General features: G+C 35.9%; 1 protein-coding gene across 2 annotated transcripts in view; it reads left to right on the top strand.

The window, feature by feature from the left end:
- The window catches only part of stau2 (staufen double-stranded RNA binding protein 2), a 149,538-nt gene extending 124,522 nt beyond the window's left edge, over positions 1-25,016 (top strand). Inside the window, exons 14-15 of one of the 2 annotated variants that reach the window (XM_051882788.1) lie at positions 14,810-14,916; positions 23,819-25,016. In XM_051882788.1, the coding sequence (XP_051738748.1) occupies positions 14,810-14,916; positions 23,819-23,912 (201 nt within the window). In that variant the 3' untranslated portion in view covers positions 23,913-25,016. The remainder of the gene's footprint in view (positions 1-14,809; positions 14,917-23,818) is intronic. The other variant, XM_051882789.1, reaches the window with a different exon arrangement.
- The last annotated feature ends 1,816 nt before the right edge of the window (positions 25,017-26,832 follow it).

The raw sequence follows: 26,832 nt of genomic DNA, 5'->3' as shown, positions 1-26,832 counted from the left end.
GAGGTTCAGGCAATTATTGACCCTGCATTCTGGACACGTTCCATGAGAAGGCAGAATCTGGAATTTTGATTACGGTACTCCGGGCCTGTGTGAATGCAGATGGCTCAGCCTTGTTTTAAACACAGTTTGCTACCTCCAATGATGGGCAGGTGTGTTTAAAAGCATATTTCAGTATTTCCTTTTCCAAGAGGAAATACATTATAATCTCCAATCTGGAAAACGTTCATTTTGATGTTGTGTAATTTGTAGCATAGGCCTGTATGAAACATCATTTAGATAGATTTTATCAATAAAGAACAACATTTAGAGATGTTTACACATGCTACAAAAAAATCATGCACTTTTAAATTTAATGGAGTAGCTTGGACCACTTCCATTTTAGACCTTGATTTTAGAGCTCTACATGAATCACACTTCAGGTATAATCATATTTTTCCTAATATTTTCTAAATGATCAGCCCAGATGATGTGTGTGTGTGTGTGTGTGTGTGTGTATATATATATATATATATATATATATATATATATATTATTTAAATGACAGATGACAGATTTTTACTTAATTTATTTTATTTTTTTTTGTTTTTTTAAACATTGTTCAGCATATGTAATCCACATTTTGCATTGTCCACTTGCAAATGAATGTGGTATTCTAGATTTGTAGGTGTACTAGGTGTACTATCATTCTTAAAAAAAAAAAATAATAATAATAATTTAACTCTCAAAAAAAGTAGGTATCGGTATAATTTAGTTTTTGTTTTAATTTTATTTCCAATTAGTATCTTCAATGTAATTTAGTTTCACCTCATTTTAGTTCAAGTAAAATTTTATTTCTGGTTAGTTTATTTTTTATTTTAGTTTTTCTATTTTAAGGCTGTCAAAGTTTACACGCTAAACTTGTTTTAAAAAATTGACAGCATTACTTTTCTCTGCACAGTCTAGTGTTACTAAAATTAATGTTTTAGTTTAGTTCAGTTAGTTTTGGAGTTAAGAAACCACATTTTAGTTTCATTTTCCAGTTATTTTTATTTTTTATATTTATTTTATTTATTTTTTTTTAAATGTTTTTATTTAGTTTTCGTTAACAGTAACACTAGTTCCTAACGGTTCTTCACGCCTAACCCACTTGTTTCTCACCTGTCTGATTAGATAATCCTAAATCAACAGTTGGTGTTGAGAGCATGTGTTCATATGAAAGACAATGTGAAATGCTGAGGGGGCAGTGGGGTTTTTATTTTAACCTTGTTCGCATAACAGGGAGCGGGTTTTATCTCTTCAAGCACTGAAAAAATTCTTTTCCACCCTGTGCAGATTGCAACTGACGTTTTTACAATTAGCTAGGAGCCCAGCAGACGCGAGTTTAGAATGTGTTGATGAGCGGCAATAAATTACGTGTGAATGTGCGGAGCATTTATCACTCGCCATTTTCGCCATTATCGCTTCAATGACAGACAGAAAGAGGGGCTCTTTGTTCTTGTCTGAAGAGGGGATGTGTACTCATCTCTCTGATGCTCCTACAGAAGTGTCGGAATAGTCTGGAAGCTGGATTTGATAAGCGGCTGAAATTCCACATCTCCCTCCTATTGGTTTCTTCTTTATGTGTGATTTCACAGGCCATTGAGCTGAGGGCTCTGGTATGTCCTGCTTCCAGAGTGGCTCATTTGGAATGGTGCTCATCTGCTCCTCGTCTGATATCCGGCCTGTTCCAGACTTTATGGATGTGAAATATAGGTGGTGTAGGATGGGGAGCCTCTCCTCTCCGGGCACTTTGGGCGCAGGACAGCAAGTTTCCAAACGAGAGGCAGGAATGTTACTGTGAGTTGTCTCCAGAGCTTTGATGTCTGGAGAACGGTGGGCTTTCTGTGGGATTCTCTTTCCATCGGCCTCTCACGTTACCGTTGCACTCCGGAGGGCTGCTGGCAGAATGGATTTATATGCCCCTTTTAAAAATGGGAACAACTTTTTTTCCCACTGTACAATAACCTGCACATGTAGCAGATCATTCATAAAGTGATTTAGCAAAGTTAAAGAGATAGTTCATACAAAAATTACAATTCTGTCGTCATTTACTCACCTTCATGTTGTTATAAATCATACACTTTTTTTTTTTTTTTTGTGAGAAATATTTTTTTAACTTCAAAAAGGTCAGAAAAGCAACATAAAAGTGGTCCATAAAACAGTCCAAATGAAAGTAGCAGCAAATCAATCCGAATCGAATGATTCGTTTCAGTCTAAATAATGATTCATATATGGAACATTGCTACTCCTCAGACGAGGAGCGAAGGTCGATTTTTCAGTCAATAAAGCAATATTGTTTCATTATTAAAAGGTAATATAGACTACTTTTATGATACATTTTGGTGCTTTTGGGTCCAATTTCGTTGTAGTAGCATAGAAAAGAGCGTTCTTAAAGGAACACGCCACTATTTTTGAAAATAGGCTCATTTTCCAACTCCACTAGAGTTAAACAGTTGAGTTTTACCATTTTCAAATCCATTTAGCCGATCTCCGGGTCTGGTGGTAGCACTTTTAGCTGCAGCTTAGCATAGATCATTGAATCTGATTAGAACGTTAGCATCTCGCTCAAAAATGACCAAAGAGTTTCGATATTTTTCCTATTTAAAATTTGACTCTTCTGTAGTTACATGGCTAGGAACTATTCTCTCATTCCGGCGTAATAATCAAGGAACTTTGCTGCCATACCATGGGTGCAGCAGGCGCAATGATATTATGCAGCGCCTGAAAATAGTCTCCAGCTAGGTAACTTCCAACGTGAACGGCACTAAGTTTGTGTAGTTGCAGAGTTGCAGCCCGCAAATTGGGTAGTGGCTGGATTTACCTGTGTGCGATTAGCCATGGTTATGTGCGTTGTAATAGGCTGTAATAGTAAGTCGAAGGTGTACTCTACCATCATGCACCACACTTGCACCACCAGTTCGAATCTGCTCTCCTCCTCCCTTCTGCCCCAGTCTGTTCAGCCACACTTTCTTGCCTTTCATGTTCCAAAAGTTCATCTTCGGTGTATTCCGGTTCAAATAGATACGGTTCAGGATCTGCACTAAAGTAAATATCTTCTGAATCGTCTCTCACAAATGTCTCCATGGTTGCAAGGCACGCTCCCTGTGCAAGCAGGTGGTCACGTTGGTTATGTTGACGGAAGTTAGCCTATTTTCAGGCGCTGCGTAATATCATTGCGCCTGCTGCACCCATGGCACGGCAGCAAAGTTCCTTGATTATTGTGCCGAAATAGGAGAGTATACTTTCCTAGGCATATCGGCCTAGAAAATCGCAACTTTTCATTTTCCGTCGGTCTTAGTACACTACAGAAGAGTCAAGTTTTATATAGGAAAAATATCGAAACTCTTTGGTCATTTTTGAGCGAGATGCAAACGGTCTAATCACATTCAGTGATCTATGCTAAGCTATGCTAAAAGAGCCGGAGATCGGCTGAATGGATTCGAAAACGGTAAAGCTCAACTGTTTAACTCTAGGGGAGCTGGAAAATGAGCCTATTTTCAAAAATAGTGACATGTTCCTTTAAATTTCTCCTTTGTTTTCCACAGAAGAAAGTAACACAGACTTTATTTATTGAGATTTGGTTGGTTAAATGGATGATGACACAGAGGATCAGTATCACTGAATAACTTCCAGAGCAAATTTTTTTTTTTTTTTGTCTGATGAATGATAAAAAACAGACAGCCAATAAGAATCTATCCAACTTTAAAGAACATTTAAAGCGGCAGTGCACTCTTGTAATAAACAGAAAGGTATCGTGTGTTGGTGTGGGCTGTATAGTTATCGTTATAGTTATCTTTATAGTTACCGTTCTTATTGTAAATGGGCCTTTAATCATGACAGAATTTTAATTTTTTGGTGAAAAGTCCCTTTAAACCACTATAAAGAGATTTTCCTTCGTCTCCCCTCCTTAGCGGCTGTAATAACTGTTTAGTCTAGGATGAGATATGTCACAACCTCACCGCTGTGAGTCATCCATAAATTTTAATTCTTCCATTTAGCTCTGATCCTGTGGCATTAGTGATTTGACGAGAAAGCAGCTCTGACTCTTTTGATGTCAACAGCCTGTAAAGTTGTGTAATAAATAAAACAAAGAGCAGGATTTGTGTTTCCATTCACTCACACGAGCTTTGGATGGCCCAGAAACCCGTCTGTTGGACAGTAGAGAAAAAGCCCACCGATATTGGAGGGTGAGCCCGAGCAAAAGAGATTGTGTCTGTGTGTACACCTGCAGAGTGTTTGATTGCGTTTCAGATTGTGGGCCTGTTTATAGTGCTGCCAAAGACGCAGTTAGCGGTTCCTCGTCGTCAGTGGTTAATGGAGGACTAAATGGGCTGTGTCTTCAGCAGCATGTCTCATAGAGATGAGGTGGCAGAGAAAACAAATGATGAAATGCCGATCAAAGGCCAGCAGGGGACCAGGACTGATGCTCTTGGAGTGGACCGTGGATGAGCTTTGGTGGGAAGCTGTGCCGGACCATGGGAAAAACCCACCGGTCCACCAGATGAGAGCTTAAGCCTGGGCTTCATCTCTCCCCAGTAAAAACAGGAGATGATCAGGTCTAATAACATACACTACTACGCCCGTCTCACAAATGTTCCCTCTAGTCAATACAAAGAAGTAGGACTGAATGTTCTCAGAATCAAAGACACTTATGCTCATTGGAGCCATGGCATAGTGCTGTGGTTCCCAAACTTTTTCTTCCAGGCCCCTCTTTTGTAAAGAAAAATATTTTCAAGCCCCACACTCTCAGACATGACCTTGCTTGCAAAATCCTATAGGATTTATTTGAAACATTGTAATTAATACAGTACTACAACTTATTTGGCTTCACACTGTCAGAAGCTATATATATATATTGTCCGTTGTGTAAGAAGTTGTGTGAGTCCTTGGAGTATGTCAGAAACAGACTGGGCATCAGTTTACTGTCGGGAATTTGTTGTGTTGTGCCACATCCAATTTTTTTTGTCACATCATGCCGCTCAGAAGACACGATGTATTGGTAGTTACTTGAAGTAGATGTTTGAAGTAGATTAAGTAGTAGAAGTAGTAGACAGTCGTCTGCTTTACATTTACATGGTACTCTCAGTCCATTCATAAACTTGTGCATACCTAGTGCGCAATCTTGCATCATTCATTTAGATTTTAACACAGCTCCCTGTAATACTCAATCTTCATTCGTGCCATCTAGCGTTCTGATATTCCATGACAACAACCACTGCAACTGATAACAGACCGCTCAAGCAGGTACTGCGCGTCATCTTGAGATAATAAAATAACTCCGCCCCCCCCCAATAAAAAATATCAATAAAAAAAGACAAAAAGGCTCTCTGGGGCTAATTCACCAGTGAGTTGTACCAATATCGAGCAGTATTTCTCGCTTAGAAACCACCTGCAGTCAAACTTAACCAGACATTCATACAGTGGGCTCCACAAATATTGGCACACTTTAGTAAATATGAGCATGGCACCCTTGGTAAATATGTCCATTGCAAAACCTTTATTCTGTGGTCATCCCTCTGCGTCACTTTTTACCGCACAGGATACCCCCTTTAGAAATTTTTCGATGCGCAGGGTACTCTATTGTTTTTAGTTGTTTGCCTTATGATCAAGAGGGCTTTAATTCTTTGCATTTGTAAAAGTAGAAATAATTTTATAAATATTTATAAAATGACCTAACAAGGTCATGAGGCATATGAGAGCCAATGGCATTTCACTATCAAAGCTGACATAACACTGCTTCAGGCATAACAATTTTTGAATGTGTGCGCAGGATCTACGGCGGATGGAGACGGTGATCACTTTTGGGTTTTTTCTTCACACATCAATCGTTTTGCCTCAGAACACTTGGAATATTTGTACTTTTTGAATCAATTTTGCCTGTAGTCATATCTGCCTGTTATATCCTGTGTTTTATAATATATAATACACAAATGGGTAGGTTTAGGGGTGGGAATTGGGTTTCGTGTTCAAACGTGTCTAAATAGCGCAAATAAAAAAACAAAATAAATGTAAATAAAATTATGCTGGCTAATTAAATTGAGAATCACACCCCAACATGCCATGATGGCATGACCCAATATATAATTTCATCATGACGATAACATTCCATTGCCCAATGTCAAAGTGTATGGTGCCAAAGGTTTCTCATTGAAAGTATCCTGCGTGTTGAAAAATGATGCTAAAGGGGTACCCTGTGCATTAAAAATGCAGAGGGATCCTGACCAAGCGTCAATATGTGACGAGTTCGGAGTGACAACGTGTTGAAAATGTCCCCCTTTTGGTCATGGTACATGTTATGTTTTTGCTGTGAAATCTTTGCTATGAAGATAAACATAAAAATAACTTTTATATTGTTAGCAAAGAAGCAACTTAGGTTTACTTGATTATCCAAAAATATTTTTTATTTTATTTTAATTTAATTTAGTTTAATTTATTTTATTTTATTTTTGGCCCATAAAAGCCTGATGCATCAAAGCTTATTTTAATATATATATATATATATATATATATATGCATATTTAAATATTTACCTAAAGATTTAATGAACTGTTCTGTTTCAAAAAAGTAGATTTTTCTGACTTATTTTATGTCAGGCTTTACAGAGATAAGGCGATATTTTATTAAAAATTCACTTATATTTAGTCATTTATCAGATGCCTAAATAATGAACATCAGCATTTTATCATACAACAGCCGATAATATTGAATCCTTTAGTGAATCAACTAAGAATCCTTAAGTGAATTGGGTGCTAAAACAACACTGCATGCAAATAAACAATGGTATAAGTTGGTGCAAATCATTTTTAGTGAATCCCCCCCCTCAACATCTTTACCACAGGGACCAACTCAATGTAGTTAATGCTTGCTTTCTACGCTCCATGTCCTTGAGTGATAGTCTGTCAGATTCTCTCCACTTCAGCTTGAAGGCTTCCATGTTATCCTTGTTGGATGCCCCCCCTGTGAGAGCCAGGTCGATAGAGGTGCTTGGCCCTGTCGATCCATCACCTCCCTCCCTGTCTGTAAATTGGCCTCAAAGGCATAGAGCTCATCTCTAGAGGAAAGCGCCACTGTTTAGCCAAGGCAGTGAAGGAAATGAAAATGCAATCAGGGAAACCATTAAAGCGGCTTAGAAAAATGACTCCTCACTGTCCTTTGACAAAGTCCTCCGTTCGTCTTCCTCCACCTACCTTTTAGTCCGCACTGAGATATTTAGCTTTGACACATACCACATTCCGCTTTTTTTCCATTCGTTTGAATCCAACAGTGAGCTGATGAATGCGACCCGCAAAGTAGCGCATGTCAAGATTTATCGATTGAGCTTACTAATGCCTTCGCTGAGTGGTGGCGTGTTATCTAAAGCAGGGGAGAGATGTGGGGGTGTCACCTGGGGTCCCGGGACAGCGCTACTTCTGATCTGATGTTCTCAACGACAGAGATTGACCACTTCCAGGTTGGGGGGCTAGACTAAACATATTTCAGCCCATCAGTGATTTGGCAGGCTCACTTTATCTCATTAGAAAAATAATGATGTAATTGACTGTTGTTACAATAGATAGTCGGATATTTATCTTTGAGCCCGCTGTTTGGTGATGGGCTGCCGGGCCTTTATCACAAGCCTGTCTTTTCCCGCTTGATTCATGGTCTTTGTCTGGCAGCGCAAAAGCAGATGCTGCTTATTTACTCAGAGACCGTAATGACACACACACACACACACAACACCGGTAATTACCCTTTTGATTGCAATTTATTGGCCACAGGAGAGGATGAGTTATACGCTTTGTACCGTAGAGGAATCTGCATCCGAATCCATCTAAAGTCCAAGCTTACGCTCACGTCTCAAGCCTAATTTTTCGCAGCGTGCATGGCTTAGGACGCAAGACTGTTTAAACATACCTTAAATATCAGAGGAAATTTAGTCGCAAATGAGGGTTTTGATTGAATTTAGATTTATTTATTAGGCACACAGAAAAAGCTGTGGTTGCCAGAACTTTACTGTAAAAAATATGGTAGCAACATTTTGTTTTACAGATTTAACTTAAATTTACAGTAAAAAAAAAAAAACTTATTTAATTAACTGATACAGTATAATGTTAATATACCAACCTATCCATCTTATTTTTCAACGTGGAGGAAAGGTGTTTTTTGAGAATGTGCGAGACTTCTGATTTATTAGCCGCTCTAGGGAAATAATGAGAAGTGCAGTAAACTGTAAAACTGTTTGCGCTACAATCCAGCGTGTTTATTATTAAGACAACACATTTAAATAATATGGTAAGAAATACCAGTTTGCAATATCAAGCAACATAATGAGCTGTTTTGAACAGCAAAAAATAACTGGAAGCGAATGACACCGAAGTCAGACGCATTCAAATTACAAATGGCCGTGCACGCTCTTACCTGAAAAATAACGTATTTCATTAACTGATATAATGTTAATATTAGGGCTGTCAAGCGATTAAAATTTTTTAATCTAATTAAAACATGTGGCGATTAATTAATCAAAATAATTAATTTAATCATACATCAACTTTGGCTGAGAAATTACGCCCAAAAGATAATTTGAAGTCATTATTGTGTAAAGCGTCAAATAGACATTACAAATAGTAGCTACTTTGTTTGATTCAACATAGAATCTATTAGGCTACACATGAACTTTTGGACCATGAGGTTGAGTAAATGGTGACTGAATTTTAATTTTTGGGTGAACTATACCTTTTTTTAAATTAATATGGAAATATGAAATTATTTTTAAATAAAATTAGACTCTAAATAAGAAACTAAAACTGTTAGTAGGTGGCAGGAAATGTCTTGATGTTCATTCATTCATTCGATTCATTCAAACAGCTGATTCATTCAGCGGGGTAAGTGCATTAAATGCGTTAAAAATTTTAACGTGTTAGTTTTTAAATCGACAACCTTAGTTAATAAACCAACCTTTTAAAGTAGTAATATCTGTTTTGTACCTGTGTAATACACTGACCACCACCAAAAACAGGTGGGGATGAGAAAGTCACATGAAGAATCAAAGCTTTTCCACAAGCTGAGAAGGTAAATGATAATATATAAAAAGTGCAGTGTCATTCACACAAATACTAAACACCACACATGACCATACATGACTCTAAAATAGTGCAATTAAATTTTTAATCAAATTAATTACATGATGTGGCGATTAATTAATCTAATTAATCGCAATTTAATCGCACATCAATTTTGGCTGAGAAATTATCCCCAAAAGATAATTTGAAGTCATCATTGTGTAAAGCGTCAAATAGACATCACATTAATTTAACAACATTAGATGTAACATAAAACCCTAATGTGCACAACTGATTAGAAAAAAATAAGAAGGAATATAGTTATTTCAACGAAAATAGATCAAATCTGAAGTGTCACGCAGGGAATTCTGGGAATGTCAATTTACAGCTTTTCACTGTAAATTAGACAATGACTTGTTCTCTTTCACTTCCAAAAACTGTACATTTAACAGTATTTTACTGTAAAATCTATTACAGTTATTCACCGTATATATTAAGGAAACTTGCTGTTAACCAATTGACCCTTCGCCAGGAGTTTGATTGACAAGCGATCTAACCAATCATAACGCCGAATCTGCCATTTTGTCCAACAAAGCAGGAGTTAGAAGATTAACCTCGGTGGACTTGAACTTGAAAAATGGTGTGTACTGACGTCTTTCCGCGTTTGAAACAAAATTCCGTCTAGTGTTTATTCATGTTTATTTGATGCTATTAATTAACTAGTAGGAAGAGATGATCGGTTCACAAGCTGCTTGAGCTGAGGCGCTACAGCAATCTGTCACGACACATTAAAGAGCCACAAAACATTTTTTATTGTTCGAATTTCTTTTAAAAAATTACACAATTTGAAAGCTGGGACTTTGTTTAATATCATAAGTAACCTGCTCTGTCTTGTCTGTCGACGTGTTGTCAGTGTCCTCTTTGCTCCGCGATGTATTTTTCACTCTGTGTGGCATGACAGAGCCGTGGTTTGTCGGACAAAGCAACGGTAACTAAGGGGGGCGGGTCTTTGCGAAGGGTCAGTTAACAGGTTTTTACCGTAGCATTTTTAGTCTTTTACCGTTAAAATCACGATCATTTTTTACAGTGCACGTTGAATTTATGTCTTGGAATGGTGATGTTTTCATTCCCTCTCCATTCGTTTCCATATCTTGCAAATGTTCCCTGAAGTAAATTAAATGCATATTGAAGTCAAATAGCAGAGTATTGAGTTGGCCTGCGGATGATTTACACAGCATTCAGGAAGTCATTTTGGTGCTCACTCTTTCATAGCAGTCCTGAGAACTGTTCGTTTACCGGGGAAAACTCAGAATGCCTTTAAATTATCGTCTGGAATATTGAACAATTTCCTGGCTGAATAATGCCCTCCTTATTGAGCCTTATACACACTTGTCATCAATCACCAAAACAAATTTAATTTAAACCTGATTTATTACTGCTCCAAACGCCGCTGGGAATTTACATGCATGCTCTGGGTAACAGACTGCAGCCGTACAATATGTTCCATTATAGATAAGAGCTCGTTTTCCAAAGATTTCACAAGTTGATAAGACATTCCACACATAAAAACCCCCAAAAGTGCTCCTTAAATGGACAAATATATGTGCCGTGATAGAATGACTTTTCACCGTTCACAGTGATTTGACTGTCATCCCTGCAGATGTGATGGCATAAACTCACTAATGTGGCTCATTGTCATGTACTGCACTCATTTCCTGTACTTTGGCCAGCTCAACTCAAATTTTCACATTAGCACATGATGAACCATTCTTTGACATGTTAAGTCAGAGTCTGGGTTTTTGTCAAGGTTCTGTAAGTAGGATTGGATTTGTTTCAGGCTTGTCCTATTTATTGACTCTGAGGCTTTCCAACTGTTAGAATTGGGCCTGAAAAGCAATAATTTAAGCCACACTTAAAAATATATGAACATCGCTGCAGAAAAGCACACTTTTCAAGCAAAACATTTTACAAAAAAAAAAAAAATTATATATACACTACTGTTCAAAAGTTTGACGTCAGTAAGATTTATTTTGAAAGAAATTAAAACTTTTATTCAGTAAAGATGCATTAAACTGATCAAAAGTTACAGAAAAGATATTTGTTACAAGAGATTTCAAATATGACATTCTTTTAAACTTTATATTCTTCAAAGAATCCTAAAAAAAAAAAAAAAAAAAAAAAAAAAAAACTGTTCTTAAAAGGTTAGTTCACCCAAAAATGAAAATTCTGTCATTAATTACTCACCCTCATGTCGTTCCACACCCATAAGACCCTCATTCATCTTTGGAAGACAAATTAAGATATTTTTCATAAAATCTGATGGCTCAGTGAGGCCTTCATTGACAGCAATTCAATTAACACTTTCAATGTCCAGAAATCTACTAAAGACATATTTAAAACAGTTCATGTGACTTTTTGTGCGCCAAAATAACGACTTTATTCAACAATATCTAGTGATGGGCGATTTCAAAACACTACTTTACGAATTTTTTGTTTCGGAGCACGTATCAAACTGCCAAAGTCACGCCCCCAGGTGGTGAACCATTAAAATTTCAAAACGCTTACGACGTAACGAAGCCTCATTTACTGAAATCATGTGACTTCAGCAGTTTGATACACACTCTGAACCACTGATTCAAAACAAAAGATTCGTAACGCTTCGAAACTTCATGAAGCGGTGTTTTAAAATCGCCCATCACTAGATATTGTTGAATAAAGTCATTATTTTGTTTTTTTGGTGCACAAAAAGTATTCTCGTCGCTTCATAACATTAAGGTTGAACCACTGTAGTCACATGAACTGTTTTAAATACGTCTTTAGTAGATTTCTGGGCATTGAAAGTGTTAATTATCTTGCTGTCAGTGCAGGCCTCACTGAGCCATCGGATTTTATCAAAAATATCTTAATTTGTGTTCCGAAGATGAACGAAGGTCTTACGGGTGTGGAACGACATGAGGGTGAGTAATTAATGACAGAATTTTAATTTTTGGGTGAACTAACCCTTTAACCCTTTAACATTGACAGTAATGAGAAATGTTTCTTGAGCACCAAATCAGCATATTAGAATGATTTCTGAAGTATCATGTGATACTGAAGACTAAGTATGATGATGCTAAAAATTCAGCTTTGCCATCTCAAGAATAAATTATATATTAAAATATATTGAAATAGAAAACAGTTATTTTAAGTTGTAATATTATCTTACAATATTATTGTTTTTATTGTATTTTTGATCAAATAATTGCAGCTTTGGTTAGCATAAGAGACTTTTATAAACATTAAAAAAAATTATCTACTCTAAACTATAATTTTTATTTATATTTATGTGTGTTTTAAAAGATGAAAAAAAAAAAAAATAGGACACTTCTTGGTTACAAAATGTCAGTGTATTGTTTGCAGATGCCACTTGGTTTTATATTTTGCATCTAAGTCGATAGCATTTTAGTCATGGTTAAGTGTATATTAGACATCTAAATACTTTTTGGGACCACTATGTGCTATATCCGTCATAGTATACGATATGATTGATCTAAGATCATGTGATATTAGATACTTAACACTCATCAAAGTCTGTTCTATCTGAGATGGACACACACATATAGATACAACAGGGTGCCTGACACAATTAGCTGCCGTTATTTGATCCGGCCAAATACTGATTAATCAGGGTGAGGAATGCACACACATCTGTGCGTGTGTGGTGTCCACGCCTCTCATGAGTGGGTTGGGGTGCTGGGGGGTTTGGGTTCAGAGGGAATAGGCTGTCAGCTGTGAGAAATATGTCATGGTTGTTGCGTCCCATGCAGCACATCTGGTGCTCATTGGCAGGATGCTGGAGACAACCAGGTGGATCTGCCAATTCTCAACCCGCTTCTGTCACTGCGAGGGTCTCCCCTCAGCAACTGCACTTTCACTATTCTCTTTTCTTGCACTCTGTCCCTCTTGAGCCATGATTCTCAGTCATAGTAATTTTATTTGGACCTGCTGAACGAGGCTTAAGGGATTGTGACAGACATGCCGACTATCATGTTCTGTAAGATTTCCTAATGTCCGGTTGAGGAGAGAAGCATCGGCCTGTAATCTCTGACGGCCAACTTGCGTACAGTCCTGCAGGATACACTTCCTTTTTATAAATGATGCATTTAAGGCCATTATGGCCTGTATGCATTTGATGTGGTTGGCTAAATCTCTGTAAAATGATAAATAAAAATGACAAAAAAAATAATTTAAGGCTCCCTTTTCTATTCATGTTGGAATTTGGATTCAGTTGGCCACTTCATACAGTTGTTGAATGGAAGTGTGACAGGAAGAGGAATTTACTGAATTGCAATTCAAACACTATCTCACAACAAAGTTTTGGGACAAACCATTAATAAATTACATTAATAATATTAACTAATTTTGCAGATTTAATGATTTAATGTTTTTTTTTGTTTTTTTGTTTTTTTCCAGTGTTGTTATTATTAGCTAAAACTACTAAAAATAGTTTTCATTAATTGAAATAAAGCTGAAATAAAATAAAACAAATATTAGATATAAAACTTAAACTTAGAAAACTTAAAAAATCTGCCCTGGCAACTAACTACAAAAATAAAATAAATAAATAAATTGAAGCACTAAAATGACCAAAACTTAAATAAATAGAATATAAACAGCCATTAAAATGAAAATATATATTTTTTCCATATAGCAGCACAGTTTCCATGTGTGTGTGTGTGTGTGTGTGTGTGTATATATATATATATATATATATATATAAATATAAATAATATATTACAGTCAAACCAAAAATTATACAGACACTAAATATAATTTTTTATATTTTTTACTAGTGGTTGCAGGACACTGTAGTTCATTTATGTAAGCGAGGATAGCTAAATAAAGTAAACTGTGACATATTATACCCAAAAATTCTTCACACAGTGGACTACCAGTAAAATTTACAAAAATTTGGGACCAAAAATTATTCAGACACTTTGACCTGACCATATTTTGCTTAAATGATATCTGACATAATTAAGATTAATTTTTTTCTGACACAGTTTAACTCTGAAATCTTGTCATATTTTATTACCTTTTTTTTTTTTTTAACTAAAGTGAATAAACTGTATTAATGAATGAAATGTTCAAGGTGTCTGAATTAAATTTTGGTTTTACTGTATATGCACACACACACACACACAAAATACAAATGTCTGTAAGTGGCATTTCAAATTGAGTAATAGATAATTCCCACTGAAAAATTAAATGTATAATTATAAATGAAACTAACAATAAATATATTTCAATCCATTTTTATTCTACTTCCATTAAGTCATTTTATGTTACTTTACCAGTTTAAAACTTGCAGACAAACTTCTTTTTGTTGAAATCTCTCATTGGCTGTGCACTCAGTGACTTTTTGGAGCAAAACAGGATATCAGTTACACCTGAGTTATCAGCCGTTATTATTTCAGCACACTTTGTCCGCACACTTGATTTATTGCTAATTTTTTGCATATCGGCCCATAGCGTGGCTGATCGGCAACGTAAATCCCACTCATTGGCTGGAGGACATGCAAGCCTGAAAACGTTGACCTAATAACATTAGATAAACGTTAGATAAACAGAGATCTGGAAAGAGCCAAACAAAACAGAGGGAGCAGAAAGCGTCCTGTCAGTCTCGGGTTTCTGATAGTAAGTGTTATTTAAAAAGCAGCTGATGTGGGTTATGTTGTCTTACTCAAAGCCATCTGTTTCCTTACCTCACACAGGCTGCTCTTAGTGCCTTGAAACAGCTGTCAGAACAAGGACTGGACCCAGTGGATGGACCAATCGAGGTGGAAAATGGATCATGTGACATGTATGTACACACAGAGCCGTAAGTACGCCACACCACCCGCACCTCCACCAACACCTCCATTTCAGAAAGGATCACATATGTAAATGACTCCCAACCAGAAGAAATCTGTTATGTCTCAATGGCGTTATATAAATGACAAAAGTGCTCAGAGGCAGTCTGGGTAGCCATTGCCTTTTATATAAACTGTTAGGAGATTCTCAAGATGATTTAACGAAATGGACATGATTTATACCTTTTTCCATTTAAATATTTACAGATCATCATGTTAGCGGCCTTGAAATGCTTCCCATGTGTTGTTCCAAGCAGAGTTAGCTTAATTTAAGCCAATATATTGCCCAGATTCTGGCATAAACCAGAATTAATTCAGTGTTTTGAATGCTGTTCTGAAATTCATGATGTCAAAACAGTTCATTACATAAGTAAAAAAGTTTATTTACAAACAACTATCACAATGCAAGTATACTGCACTGTTTGAATGATTATTACAAGTTGTGTAATAAGGGTGGGGGACACAAAATAACATGCATCATAAATATCATTTGCATTTGTTTTTAAGCATTGCTGTTTAAAAACGAGTGATTTTAAAGCATTGAAGCGCAATAAGCAGTGAAAGAGAACTCATTTCGGTATATCCACATGTTGTCTGAGAGATGCATGACATGAAGCCGCTGCTCATAGAGCGTGTGAGTACTGAACCGAGTTCTTTTTGCCGCCTAATTGGGCTTGAATGGTTAAATATGCATACTTGTGTCAAAATGCCCATCTTTGCATGTACCCTCATAAACACAGTCATTTATGTCTTAAGTAGGGCTGCCCTCAACTAAAGATTTTTCTGGACAACTAGTAGTCGTTCATTTTAAGCAATTAGTCAACTACAAGTGTGCACATAAAGCTTGGCAGAAGTAATGATTATGAATGCGTCAGGGAAAAAACGCACATATATGCACATTTCATATGGATTACGTAACCTGAGAATATTTGTTTTCCATTTTAATTGGTTCAAAAGTAGACATTTCGCTTTCTATAGATATATTTTTCATGTCTGTGAGGCACATTTACATGGAGTTTTGGTTCTTTTTATTTTTGGCTCGCTCAAGTCCACAGAGAGAGACGGCAGAAAGCGCATCCCGTATGCTTTCATTATTTTACAAAAGCACAGCAATTTTGTTGTGAGTGCACACAAATAAAAGTAGACTCTTCACAGATTCAAAAGATGTATTACTCTTATCTGTATGACCAAAAATGACGGAGTATTTTAAGTGCAAGTGATCGCACCGGCGCTTCCATGTTGGCAGTAATGCAGTAAGCAGCTTTCACACTCCGCACAAACATTGGAATAGCCCACGTTTTTCTAGATTAACGTTAAAGCAAGCGGCCATGTAAAGTTGCTACTACTTACATGTTACAGATGATAAGCCATGTTTGAGGTTGATGAATGATAGGTGAGCATTTGGATGTCCTGCCTGATGTACTATAATTACCACATAGACCACCTGTTAATGATCTGTCCATCATAGATTGTGTAACTTTTTTTTTTTTTTTTCCTGTGACTAAGCGTTTAATAAAATTTTGGTTGAATAAGCCTCTTCTCATCGACTTAGTCAACTATTAGGGGCAGCCCTAGTCTTAAGTTAATGTAAAGGGTTGAGGAAAAATCGCATGTGAAACAGTATATTGGACTACTCAGCACTCTTTAAGAGTTGATCAAAATGGTTTGATGCATTAAAAACCTGAGTTTCTAAGCTTTAAAATGATACATATTTTGTGTTATGCAGTTCAGTGGTTACTTAGTAATTTGATTATGAATTTTTTTCTAGGCGGTACACTTCGGGTTTAAAGGGTTAATGAAATTTGGCCTTTGTGTTTCCTCATATTTGTACTCCTGTGGAACAGGAAGTCATGGCTGGACAATTTCATGCTCCTAGTCATGGTGTGCAAAAAAAAAAAAAAAAATAGTAAATATGAATGGGACTATACTTCAGAGATATTTTACTCAGAATTTCTAGGAGTGCCAAATATTGTGACCATCATGCATCGAATGAAAATATTTATTTCATAATGTGAGTTTTTTCCCACTTTCAATTGTTTTCCTTCAATGAAAGGTTAGAATTTTGTGAATTTTTTCAATGAAAGATCAAAAGGATAAACAATGCAGATTTATTTTCACAGCTGCCTTTGCTTATATTTACAAAGGATGCCAATATTAGTGGAGGGCACTGTATCATGATATAGTTAGTTTTGCTTTAAATAAGGTTTTTATATCAACATTTTTGATGATGATGATGATGATAAAGTTTATTTCGAGCAAAAAAACAAAAACAAACAAAAAAATATATATATACATACACACACACATAGATAGATACACATACATACATATATAGATATTAACACATATTAACACATATACATAGAAAAATAGAACAGTTTATCTCCTAATATATATATATATATATATATATATATATATAATATATACCCACACACACACATATACCTACATAAACATACACACATATATACACATTACAATTACACGATACACATATCTACATACAATATTTTCACAAATAAGACTTGCTCGAAAGGGAGTGCAAAGACGGTAGAACTTATTTGCTCCGACCCCCAATTCATTCTCATATATTACACCATATAGTGTGATATTTTAATATTTATATACAAAATACCCAATTACTGTCTCAATAATCACAGTAATACAATATAATAATCCTCATTATCATAAACATTCAAATATGTCCCGTATTTATAATAATCATGTAATATATAAAATACACCCATATCCTAATATATTGTTAAATCACAGTTTTGTAATAAAATAAATCGGTGAATATTTGGGCATTGCTTGAGCTGTATCCCCAAACCATTCCAAAGTTTGACACCACACACAGACACACACAAACTTTTCCTGGTGGTTCTCACCGCCTGGACTTTAAAGTTACCACATCCCCTCAGATTATAGCCCCTCTCTCTTCCTGTAAAGAACTTTTGTATATTGCCTGGTAGTTCATTTTTGTTGGCTTTATACAAGAGTTGTGCAGTATAAAGATCAACTAAATCAAAAAGTTTTAAAAGTCTGGACTGCAGAAATAATATATTTGTGTGATCCAAATATCCCACCTTATGTATGATTCTAACTGCACGTTTTTGGAGTATGAAGAGGGGATGTAGTGAACTTTTATAGTTATTTCCCCAAACTTCTATACAATAAGTTAAATAGGGCAAAACTAATGAACAATACAATATATATAGTGCATTATATTCCAGGACATATTTAACTTTATTAATTACAGAGATACTTTTGGATACTTTACCTTGTATGTATCTGATGTGTGGTTTTCCAGCTTAATTTACTGTCAATAGTTATTCCTAAAAATTTAATTTGTGACACTTTTTCTATTGCAACACCATCTATACTTCTTAATATTTCTGAGTTTTCTTTATAATTACCAAACATCATTACTTTAGTTTTATTAATGATTTAGTTTTATTAATGATTATAGTTTTATAAAAAAAAAATCAAGCTTACTGAAAACAAGTAAACAGTAATAAAATAAGAACAAAGAAACTAATTACAAGCATGTAGGAAAACAAATTACAATAGAACAAAGGCACAAATGAAATAGACCTACCTTCAAAAATTCAAGTGCTGGAAATAAGAAATACTACATAAATTGTATAAAGTATTCAAATGTATAAAAAGCACTGCATAGTCTTCACTGTAAATTATTTAAAATATCGGTACCGCTGAATCACTCACACTGTTTGTGAAATTACGTCTTACAGAAAGTTTTCAAATGACTGATTTGCTCTGATAATCTGTTTGGGTTCAACCTACATGCTATAGTGCATGAATGATCGGTACTATCGGTACTTACGGTACTGTAGAAAAACAACTACCTTCAGGATTTTAAAATGTTGATACCGGCTTGGTACCAAAGTATCAGTTTACATGACATCCCTTGTTCAGATACATGGTATCATGGATTCTAGCAAATACCAACAGATAAGAAATCAAAACCTGACTGCTTCTGCTAGAAATCTTTATCCCAACTTCCTGTTTCAGTAGGAAACATGTCAACACAGGAAAGAGAACTACTCATCAACCCACTTTATGTGGCATTTATTTTAGTACACACACACACACACACACACACACAGGTTTGTTTTGCTATCAAAGTGAGGACATTCCATAGGCGTAATGGTTTTTATACTGTACAAACTGTACATTCTATCCCCCTACACTACCCCTACTCCTAAACATTGTTTACTATGTTTTTAAAGCTGTTTTAAATATGAGGACTCATGAAATGTCCTCATATTTCATGTTTGTCGTAATACCAGTGTAATACCCATGTCATTATACAAATTTGCGTCCTCATGAATCACAAAAACGTACACACACACACACACAGAGAGTATAGTAAATATCAGTGGCAGGTGGAGCTCCTTTCTGATTTGAGCTGCAGAGACGGACATGATTTGTCCTTTAAATGTCAACGTCTGAAACCTGGCAGCTCATTTCACTTAATCACTAAAAGGATTATAGACGCGCATACTGGCTGAGCTTATCACTTTCACAGAGTGCTTGAAGCACACGCACACAATATGCATTTTCCTTCAGTGGTATTGCCCACTTCCCCAATCTGTCCACCCGCAGTGGAAACCCTCACGCCACTCTACTCCATGTCTTTGCATGATCTTTATCCTGCTGTAATCAGAGGGATTGCTGTGGGAAAAATGAATCTTTGTCATATCCGTGATGAACAGGGCGCTGGAGAATGAAATATGAGAATGGAAATGATAGACACACCAGAACGGAAATCACACCAACCCGTTCAAGAATATTTTCATAGTAGGTGTGCCGTAGGAAAAGGTTAAAGAAATGTTTATTTACAGTGGCTTCAGCTTCTCAGTGCAGCCATGAGCTAGAACAGAACAAAGAGGGAAAATTACCCAGTTCAGAAGCCCATATAGACTCCTAAGAAATTATATTTTATTCATATGTTATGCTATATCCTCGTAAGTGGACACTGCGACTCAATAAAATGACATGAAATGACATATAGGCAAAAACAATGATTTTTTTTTTTTTTTTTTCATTCACCAATAAATTTTTAGGTTTCAGAATTTTTTTTAAATCAAACTTTGTTTAAAGATGATTCTCAACTATGTTATGAAAGATATAACGAAATTAATAGATATGCCATTTTACTTTATGCAAGATGTGGGTAAAATGGCCATACATGAGTTTTCCCATTCAATGTAATGTATCTATACACTGTATCTAATTTGCATATTAATGTGTTCTTGGAGCAACATGTAATGAAAAAATAAATGTAATTATGGGAGTAATAGTTGGCAACATTTTCATAATAATATCTAATATTTCATAGGAATATTGATATGTAATTTCTTTCCCCATTCTCTCTCCTAAAATTCCTGATAAACATGATTCACATTTCGTTGAGCTCGACTGAGGACATGAATGAAATCAGTGCCCTATTTTGTAACAGGAAGTCATATTTTGATTAGAAACCCCATAACATTTTCCTGAGATGTTTATTTATTACAAACAATTGGAAAATTAGTCAGATTTAAATGATACTTACAAAATATTTCCATAGTGCTAAATTTGATCATTCAGTCATTTTTGAAAGACCGAGGAGAAGTTGTCTTGGTTACACTCCAAACATTTGATATTTCTGAAAAGCCCTGAATATGCTCTTTACAGGGCATCCAGACTTAAAACTGTTACATGTATGGTGTCAGAGAAATTCACTAAAATATAATGTCCTTGTACAAGGTCAGAGGGATAGGTCGCAATGAGAGGTGCTGATGGGAGGGAAATACTTCAGTAAGAATCATTAAGATCCATTCTACTGTACTTTTAATTTATTTTAAACACTAGTTTTTAATATTTTTGAAACTTTATTTGGTCAAAAATACAGTAAAAACATTAATATTGTGAAATATTATTATAATACAAAAGAACGCTTTTCTATTTTAATGTATGTAAAATGTAATTTATTCCTGTGATGGCAGTTGAATTTTTCAGCATCATTACTTCAGTCTTCAGTGTCACATGATCCTTCAGAAATCATTCTAAAATGTTGATTTGGTGCTGCATAATATTTTTGTGGAAACTGTGATACGTTTTCCCCAATATTTTTTAATGAATAGAAAGTTCTAAAGACAAAACACAATTTATTTAAAATAGAAATCTTTTGTAACATTAAAAATGACTTTACAGTCACTTTTGATCAATTTAATGTGTGCTTGATAAATTAAAATTTGACCAAACTTTTGAATGGTAGTGTAGATTATTAAATATGAATTAATAATATTTATTTATTTATTATTTTATACTTCTTAATTGTTTGTTCATTTGCATTTATATTTATTACAGATTTTATATATAATTCTGTATTTTGTATATTTTATTTTAATTTTATTGTTATTGACTGTATATATTGATGCGTATATATATATATATATATATATATATATATATATATATATACATACAGTATCTCACAAAAGTGAGTACACCCCTCACATTTCAGCAACCATTTTATTATATGTTCTCAAGGGACAATACTATAGAAATGAAAATTGGATATATTTTAGAGTAGACAATATGCAGCTGGTATAGCAGTACAGAATAAATCAACATACAGCCATTATTGTCTAAATAACTGGCAACAAAAGTGAGTACACCCTAAGTGAACATGTCAAAACTGTGTCCAAAGTGTCAATATTTTTGTGAGCATCACTGTTATTTAGCACTGCCTTAATCCTCCTGGGCATGGAATTCACCAGAGCTGCACAGGTTGTTGCTGGGATCCTCTTCCACTCCTCCATAATGACATCACGGAGCTGCTGGATGTTAGACACATGGCGCTTCTCCACCTTCCGCTTGAGGATGCCCCACAGGTGCTCAATAGGGTTCAGGTCTGGAGACATACTTGGCCACTCCATCACCTTCACCTTCAGCTTCCTCAGTAAAGCAGTTGTCATCTTGGCAGTGTGTTTGGGGTCATTATCATGCCTTTCGGCCCAGTTTCTGAAGGGAGGGCTTCATGTTCTGCTTCATAATGTCACAGTACATGTTGGAATCCATGTTTCCCTCAATGAATTGCAGTTCCCCAGTACCAGCAGCAATCATGCAGCCCCAGACCATGATGCTACCACCACCATGCTTGACTGTACAGTAGGCAAGACACAGATTTCTTGGTACTCCTCACCAGGGCGTCGCCACACATGCTGGACACCATCTGAGCCAAACAAGTTTATCTTAGTCTCATCAGACCACAGGACATGTTTCCAGTAATTCATGCTCTTGGACAGGTTGTCTTCAGCAAACTGTTTGTGGGCTTTCTTGTGAGCCAGCTTCAGAAGAGGCTTCCTTCTGGGACGACGGCCATGCAAACCGACTTGTTGCAGTGTGCGGCATATGGTCTGAGCACTGACAAGCTGACCTTCCGCTTCTGCAACCTTTAAAGCAATGTTGGCAGCACTCATGCATCTGTTTTTTAAAGCCAGCTTCTGCACCTGACGCACAGCACAAGGTCTAAACTTCTTTGATTCAACTTCTTTGGCCTGTTCCGAGTGGAACCCATCTTGGAAAACCTCTCTCTATGACCCTGGCCACTGTGCTGTAACTCAGTTTCATGGTGTTATCGATCTTCTTATAGCCTAGGCCATCTTTGTGGAGAGCAACAATTCTAATTCTCAAATCCTCAGAGAGTTCTTTGCCATGAGGTGCCATGTTGAACATCCATTAATCAGTAAGAGAGAATTGTACTCAAAGCACCAAATTTTAACTGCTCTAATACAAGATCCACACATTTGTATGGTCCTGTCAAGCAGACAAAAACATGAACATGATGAATAGGACATGTGGCTTTGCATGGTTAAACAACATACAACTGTTATCACTTAGGGTGTACTCACTTTTGTTGCCAGCTATTTTGGCTGTATGTTAAGTTATTTTCAGAGGACAGCAAATCTATACTGCTATACAAGCATCACATTGACTACTCTAAAATATATCCAAGTTTCATTTCTATAGTATTGTCGCTTGAGAAGATATACTAAAATGGTTGCTGAAATGTGAGGGGTGTACTCACTTTTGTGAGATACTGTGTATATATATATAAACATTCCTTTTGCCATTAATTGTAATAATCCAGTGAGATTTTTGTATTCACAAGGAGATCTGATCTCACCATCATCGAGTCCATCTGTGATTACATGAAGAAACAGGAAAAAAACTGAGACAGACTAAATCCAGAAGAACTGCGGCAACATCTCCAAGACACTTGAAGAAACCTACCTGCAAAGCTACAGTACTGTGAAAAGTTTTAGGCACTTGTGTACAAATGCTGTAAAGTGAGGATGCTTTCAAAAATAATGTCATAAATAGATTTTATTTATCAATTAACTTCTATTAACTAAATCAAATCAATATTTGGTGTGACTACCTTTTGTGAAGAAAAAAACAGCTTTTGTCCAGGTACTTGGACATCGTTTTTCAGGTAGCTGTGCAGGTCGGTTTCTTCAAGCGCATTAGAGATGTTGCCGCAGTTCATACAAAAATCTCACTGGATTATCACAATTAATGGCAAAAGGAATGTTTGGAAATGTAAACTGATATTTCCTACTTACACACTACAGCAAAATATATAAATAACTGGCTTAGATCCATTTTTTGGGGTGAAAATACATATATGTATATGTTTGTGCTGAGATGTATATGTGTGTGTATGTATGTTAGATGCGATTAATCACGATTAATCGATTTGGCAGCACTATTATTTTTATTTTTATTATTATTGTCATCTAACAGCATTGGTGGTTGATAATAATTAATCTTCATTTGCACCTGTTTGTTCTGCAGACAAGCGAAACGTCTGGCCGAGAGGACAGACAGCAAACCGACTAACTCAGGCACCACTGCTCAGGACTGCAAGGATTCAAAGGCCGTCGTCTAGGAGCTGATCCCACCCTTATGCCCCGTCCCCCCAAAAGCCCCCACGACCGCCGCTGCATCCTTCTACACGTGTCAACATGCAATATGGTGGATGTGTCCCATGAATACGAAATGACAAAAAAATGCATTCTTTGAGTCTATGTGAAGACAACACTATCTTAACACAACATTTATTTACTCTAGAGTTAACTAAAAAGAGCAAGCAAGTGAACTTAAAAAAAAAAAAAAATGATTAAAATGTAATGCATGGTAATGTTTGAAAATTAAGGGAAATTTCCCCATTTGATAGATGTTTGAATATTATTTTCACCTTGCCTCCAAGTGATATGGATTTAAACAGGCTTATGTCATGCCATTAGTATAAACAAAACATTATTGGGGAAAACAAAGTTGTGTATCTTAGTTGGGGGGGTTATATTATTTTTCTTTTCTCTTTAATCTATGAATAATAATGCTTGAGTATTTAAGTATTAACCAATGCCAGTGCTGTGAAGTCGTAGTTGTTGTCTTCATATATAGTCACCCAGCTTACCGTGTATGCTGACATAAAGCATTCATCTATCTATATGGATGTATATGACTTGTAGAATATCATACGCAGAGGAAAAGAAAAACATATACTACGAGTGTAAACCAATGGATAAAACTGATGCTAGAACGTGAACAGCACAGGATCACCGGCGATACAGCTGATCCATGGTGTCCAGTTGAACCTCTTGCCTGCTATAATGTTCCTTGAAATTAGAATTTCGTTCAAGATTCTTGACAGAAACAGAGGCCCTGCATAGTGACCCGTGCCTCTTTAGCAAAGTCCTGTTTGATGATTGTTCTCTTCTTCCTTCAGTTTTGTCCAGCACATCTACACCTGTTGTGTGTTGTATTGACTCGATACATCAACTGAGTGCTTTTAAGGACTGCATTCTGGAGAAAAGAGAGGCTGTGATCAATAAGACAGGCTGTCTTTTCGAAACGGAAGAGTCATAGAATTATCTGAAACTGGTAACTCACTGGAAGAGTGTTTTTCCTCTCCCTGAAGATATACAGTGTAATAACAGACATGTCAGTTACTTAAAATGCAGTAAAATCACATCAGTTCATGTTGAAACCGTTGGTGTCTGTTGTCTTCTTTTCCAATTGATTTTCCATTTTATGCCTTTATGTTTCTAATAGTTTCTAAATATTTCCAGGTTTAAATGGAAGAAGAAAATCCCAGATTTTCAGTTGCATTAAACACATTGTGTAAACGTCTTGAGATCACCTTTGATTTTGACCCCAATGTACATAAATGCAGGAAAAACGGGTATCTAACAAATCTTGTTAAGTTCCGAATTATCAGCTACACAACCGGATTCGTATTTTCCAGCCAACACATGGGTGTGAATTAAAAACAACAGGCAATTTGCTCAAGCATATGGCATAGTGCTGTGTCATACCTAAAGGGACTTTAAGGCTTAGTAACACATGAACAATCATCCATGAGTGTTGCGACACAGCGGTCTAAAAATAGATCCATACTACGAGTCCATTCAGTATCACCAAGGAAACAGTCATTCATTCATTAATAGGTAGATTCCTTTTCTATGTAATTGCCTAAGTGGTTCGGAGTGCATATCAAACTGCCAAAGTCACATTAGCAATGCGTTAAAAACACTCAGAACACCTTAGCAAAAGAATAGCAATGTGCTAAAACCACTTAGAACACCTTAGCGAATGTATAGCAAGGTGTTAAAACACTCAGAACACCTTAGCAAGTATATAGCTACTCGCTAAACAGCACTTGTTATCATATATTTAACATGTTAAAAACAATCTGAGGACCTTAGCAAATGTTTAGCACCCTCCTAAAACACTCATAGAACCTTAGCAAAGGAATCGCAGCATGCTAAAAAACATTAGCAATGCATTAAGAAGACTCAGAACATCTTAGCAAATTAATAGCAAGGTGCTAAAACACTCAGAACATCTTAGCAAATTAATAGCAAGGTGCTAAAACACTCAGAACACCTTAGCACTTACATATCAAATATATAACAAGATGTTGAAAACACTCTAAGCACCTTAGCAAATGTTTAGCAACCCCCAAAACTCCCCAGAACACCTTAGCAAATGCATAGCAATATGCTAAACTAGCAACACCTTAGCAAAAGAATTGCAACGTGCTACAAAAAAAAAAAAAAAAAAACCACATTAGCAGTGTGTGAAAAACACTTAGAGAACACCTTAGCAAAACAATAATGATGTGCTAAAAACTACTCAGAACACCTTAGCAAATGTAGCAACACGCACTAGCACTTGTTAGCACTAGCATTGTGGTAGTGAGTTTTGCTTTGAAATTTCAAAAACAAATTCTAGTTTTGTTTTAGTTTTTCACATCCTGTTTGGGGAAGAAGGAACTCAATATGAAGGCTGATGGATTGACTGTAGTTCCCTTTAAATGACCTTTTTATCTTTTATGTTATTTCTATTCACTTACTGATATGCATTTAGCATGTTCCTTGTAGTTTACTTGTACATTTAGCATGTTGCTTGTAGTGCCAATATCCCTGATATGCCAGCAAGATAATTTTTTATCTTAAATGAATAACTGTTGATGAAATTAAATATGTTGTCCTTCAAATGTTATGCTGTGGAAAGCTAACAATCATTGCCAATGAGAATTGCTCTGTCTTGTTTGACCCATATAAAGCTGTTAACTCTGGCTTTTTTGCTATGGGGAAACAAAGTTTATTGATTTTTCCACCAGAATTAAGTGTTATCGACCTTTTATTGCTAAATTAGTGCTAATGTTACTTAGTGAAAGGGAAAATAAATCCATCAGTATGTACAAGGGAAGCATTTCATCTTGTTTTCAAAGCTATGAATTTCTAGCTAATTATTTTCTTAGCAGGGAGCTGCATCAGTAGACTGATCCTATCTGACAA

The sequence above is a fragment of the Ctenopharyngodon idella genome, chromosome 23 (assembly GCF_019924925.1).
Source record: "Ctenopharyngodon idella isolate HZGC_01 chromosome 23, HZGC01, whole genome shotgun sequence".
Classification (NCBI taxonomy): Eukaryota; Metazoa; Chordata; class Actinopteri; order Cypriniformes; family Xenocyprididae; genus Ctenopharyngodon; species Ctenopharyngodon idella.
Note: the sequence above shows the minus strand (reverse complement) of the source record. Positions and strands in the feature narration are given on the sequence as shown.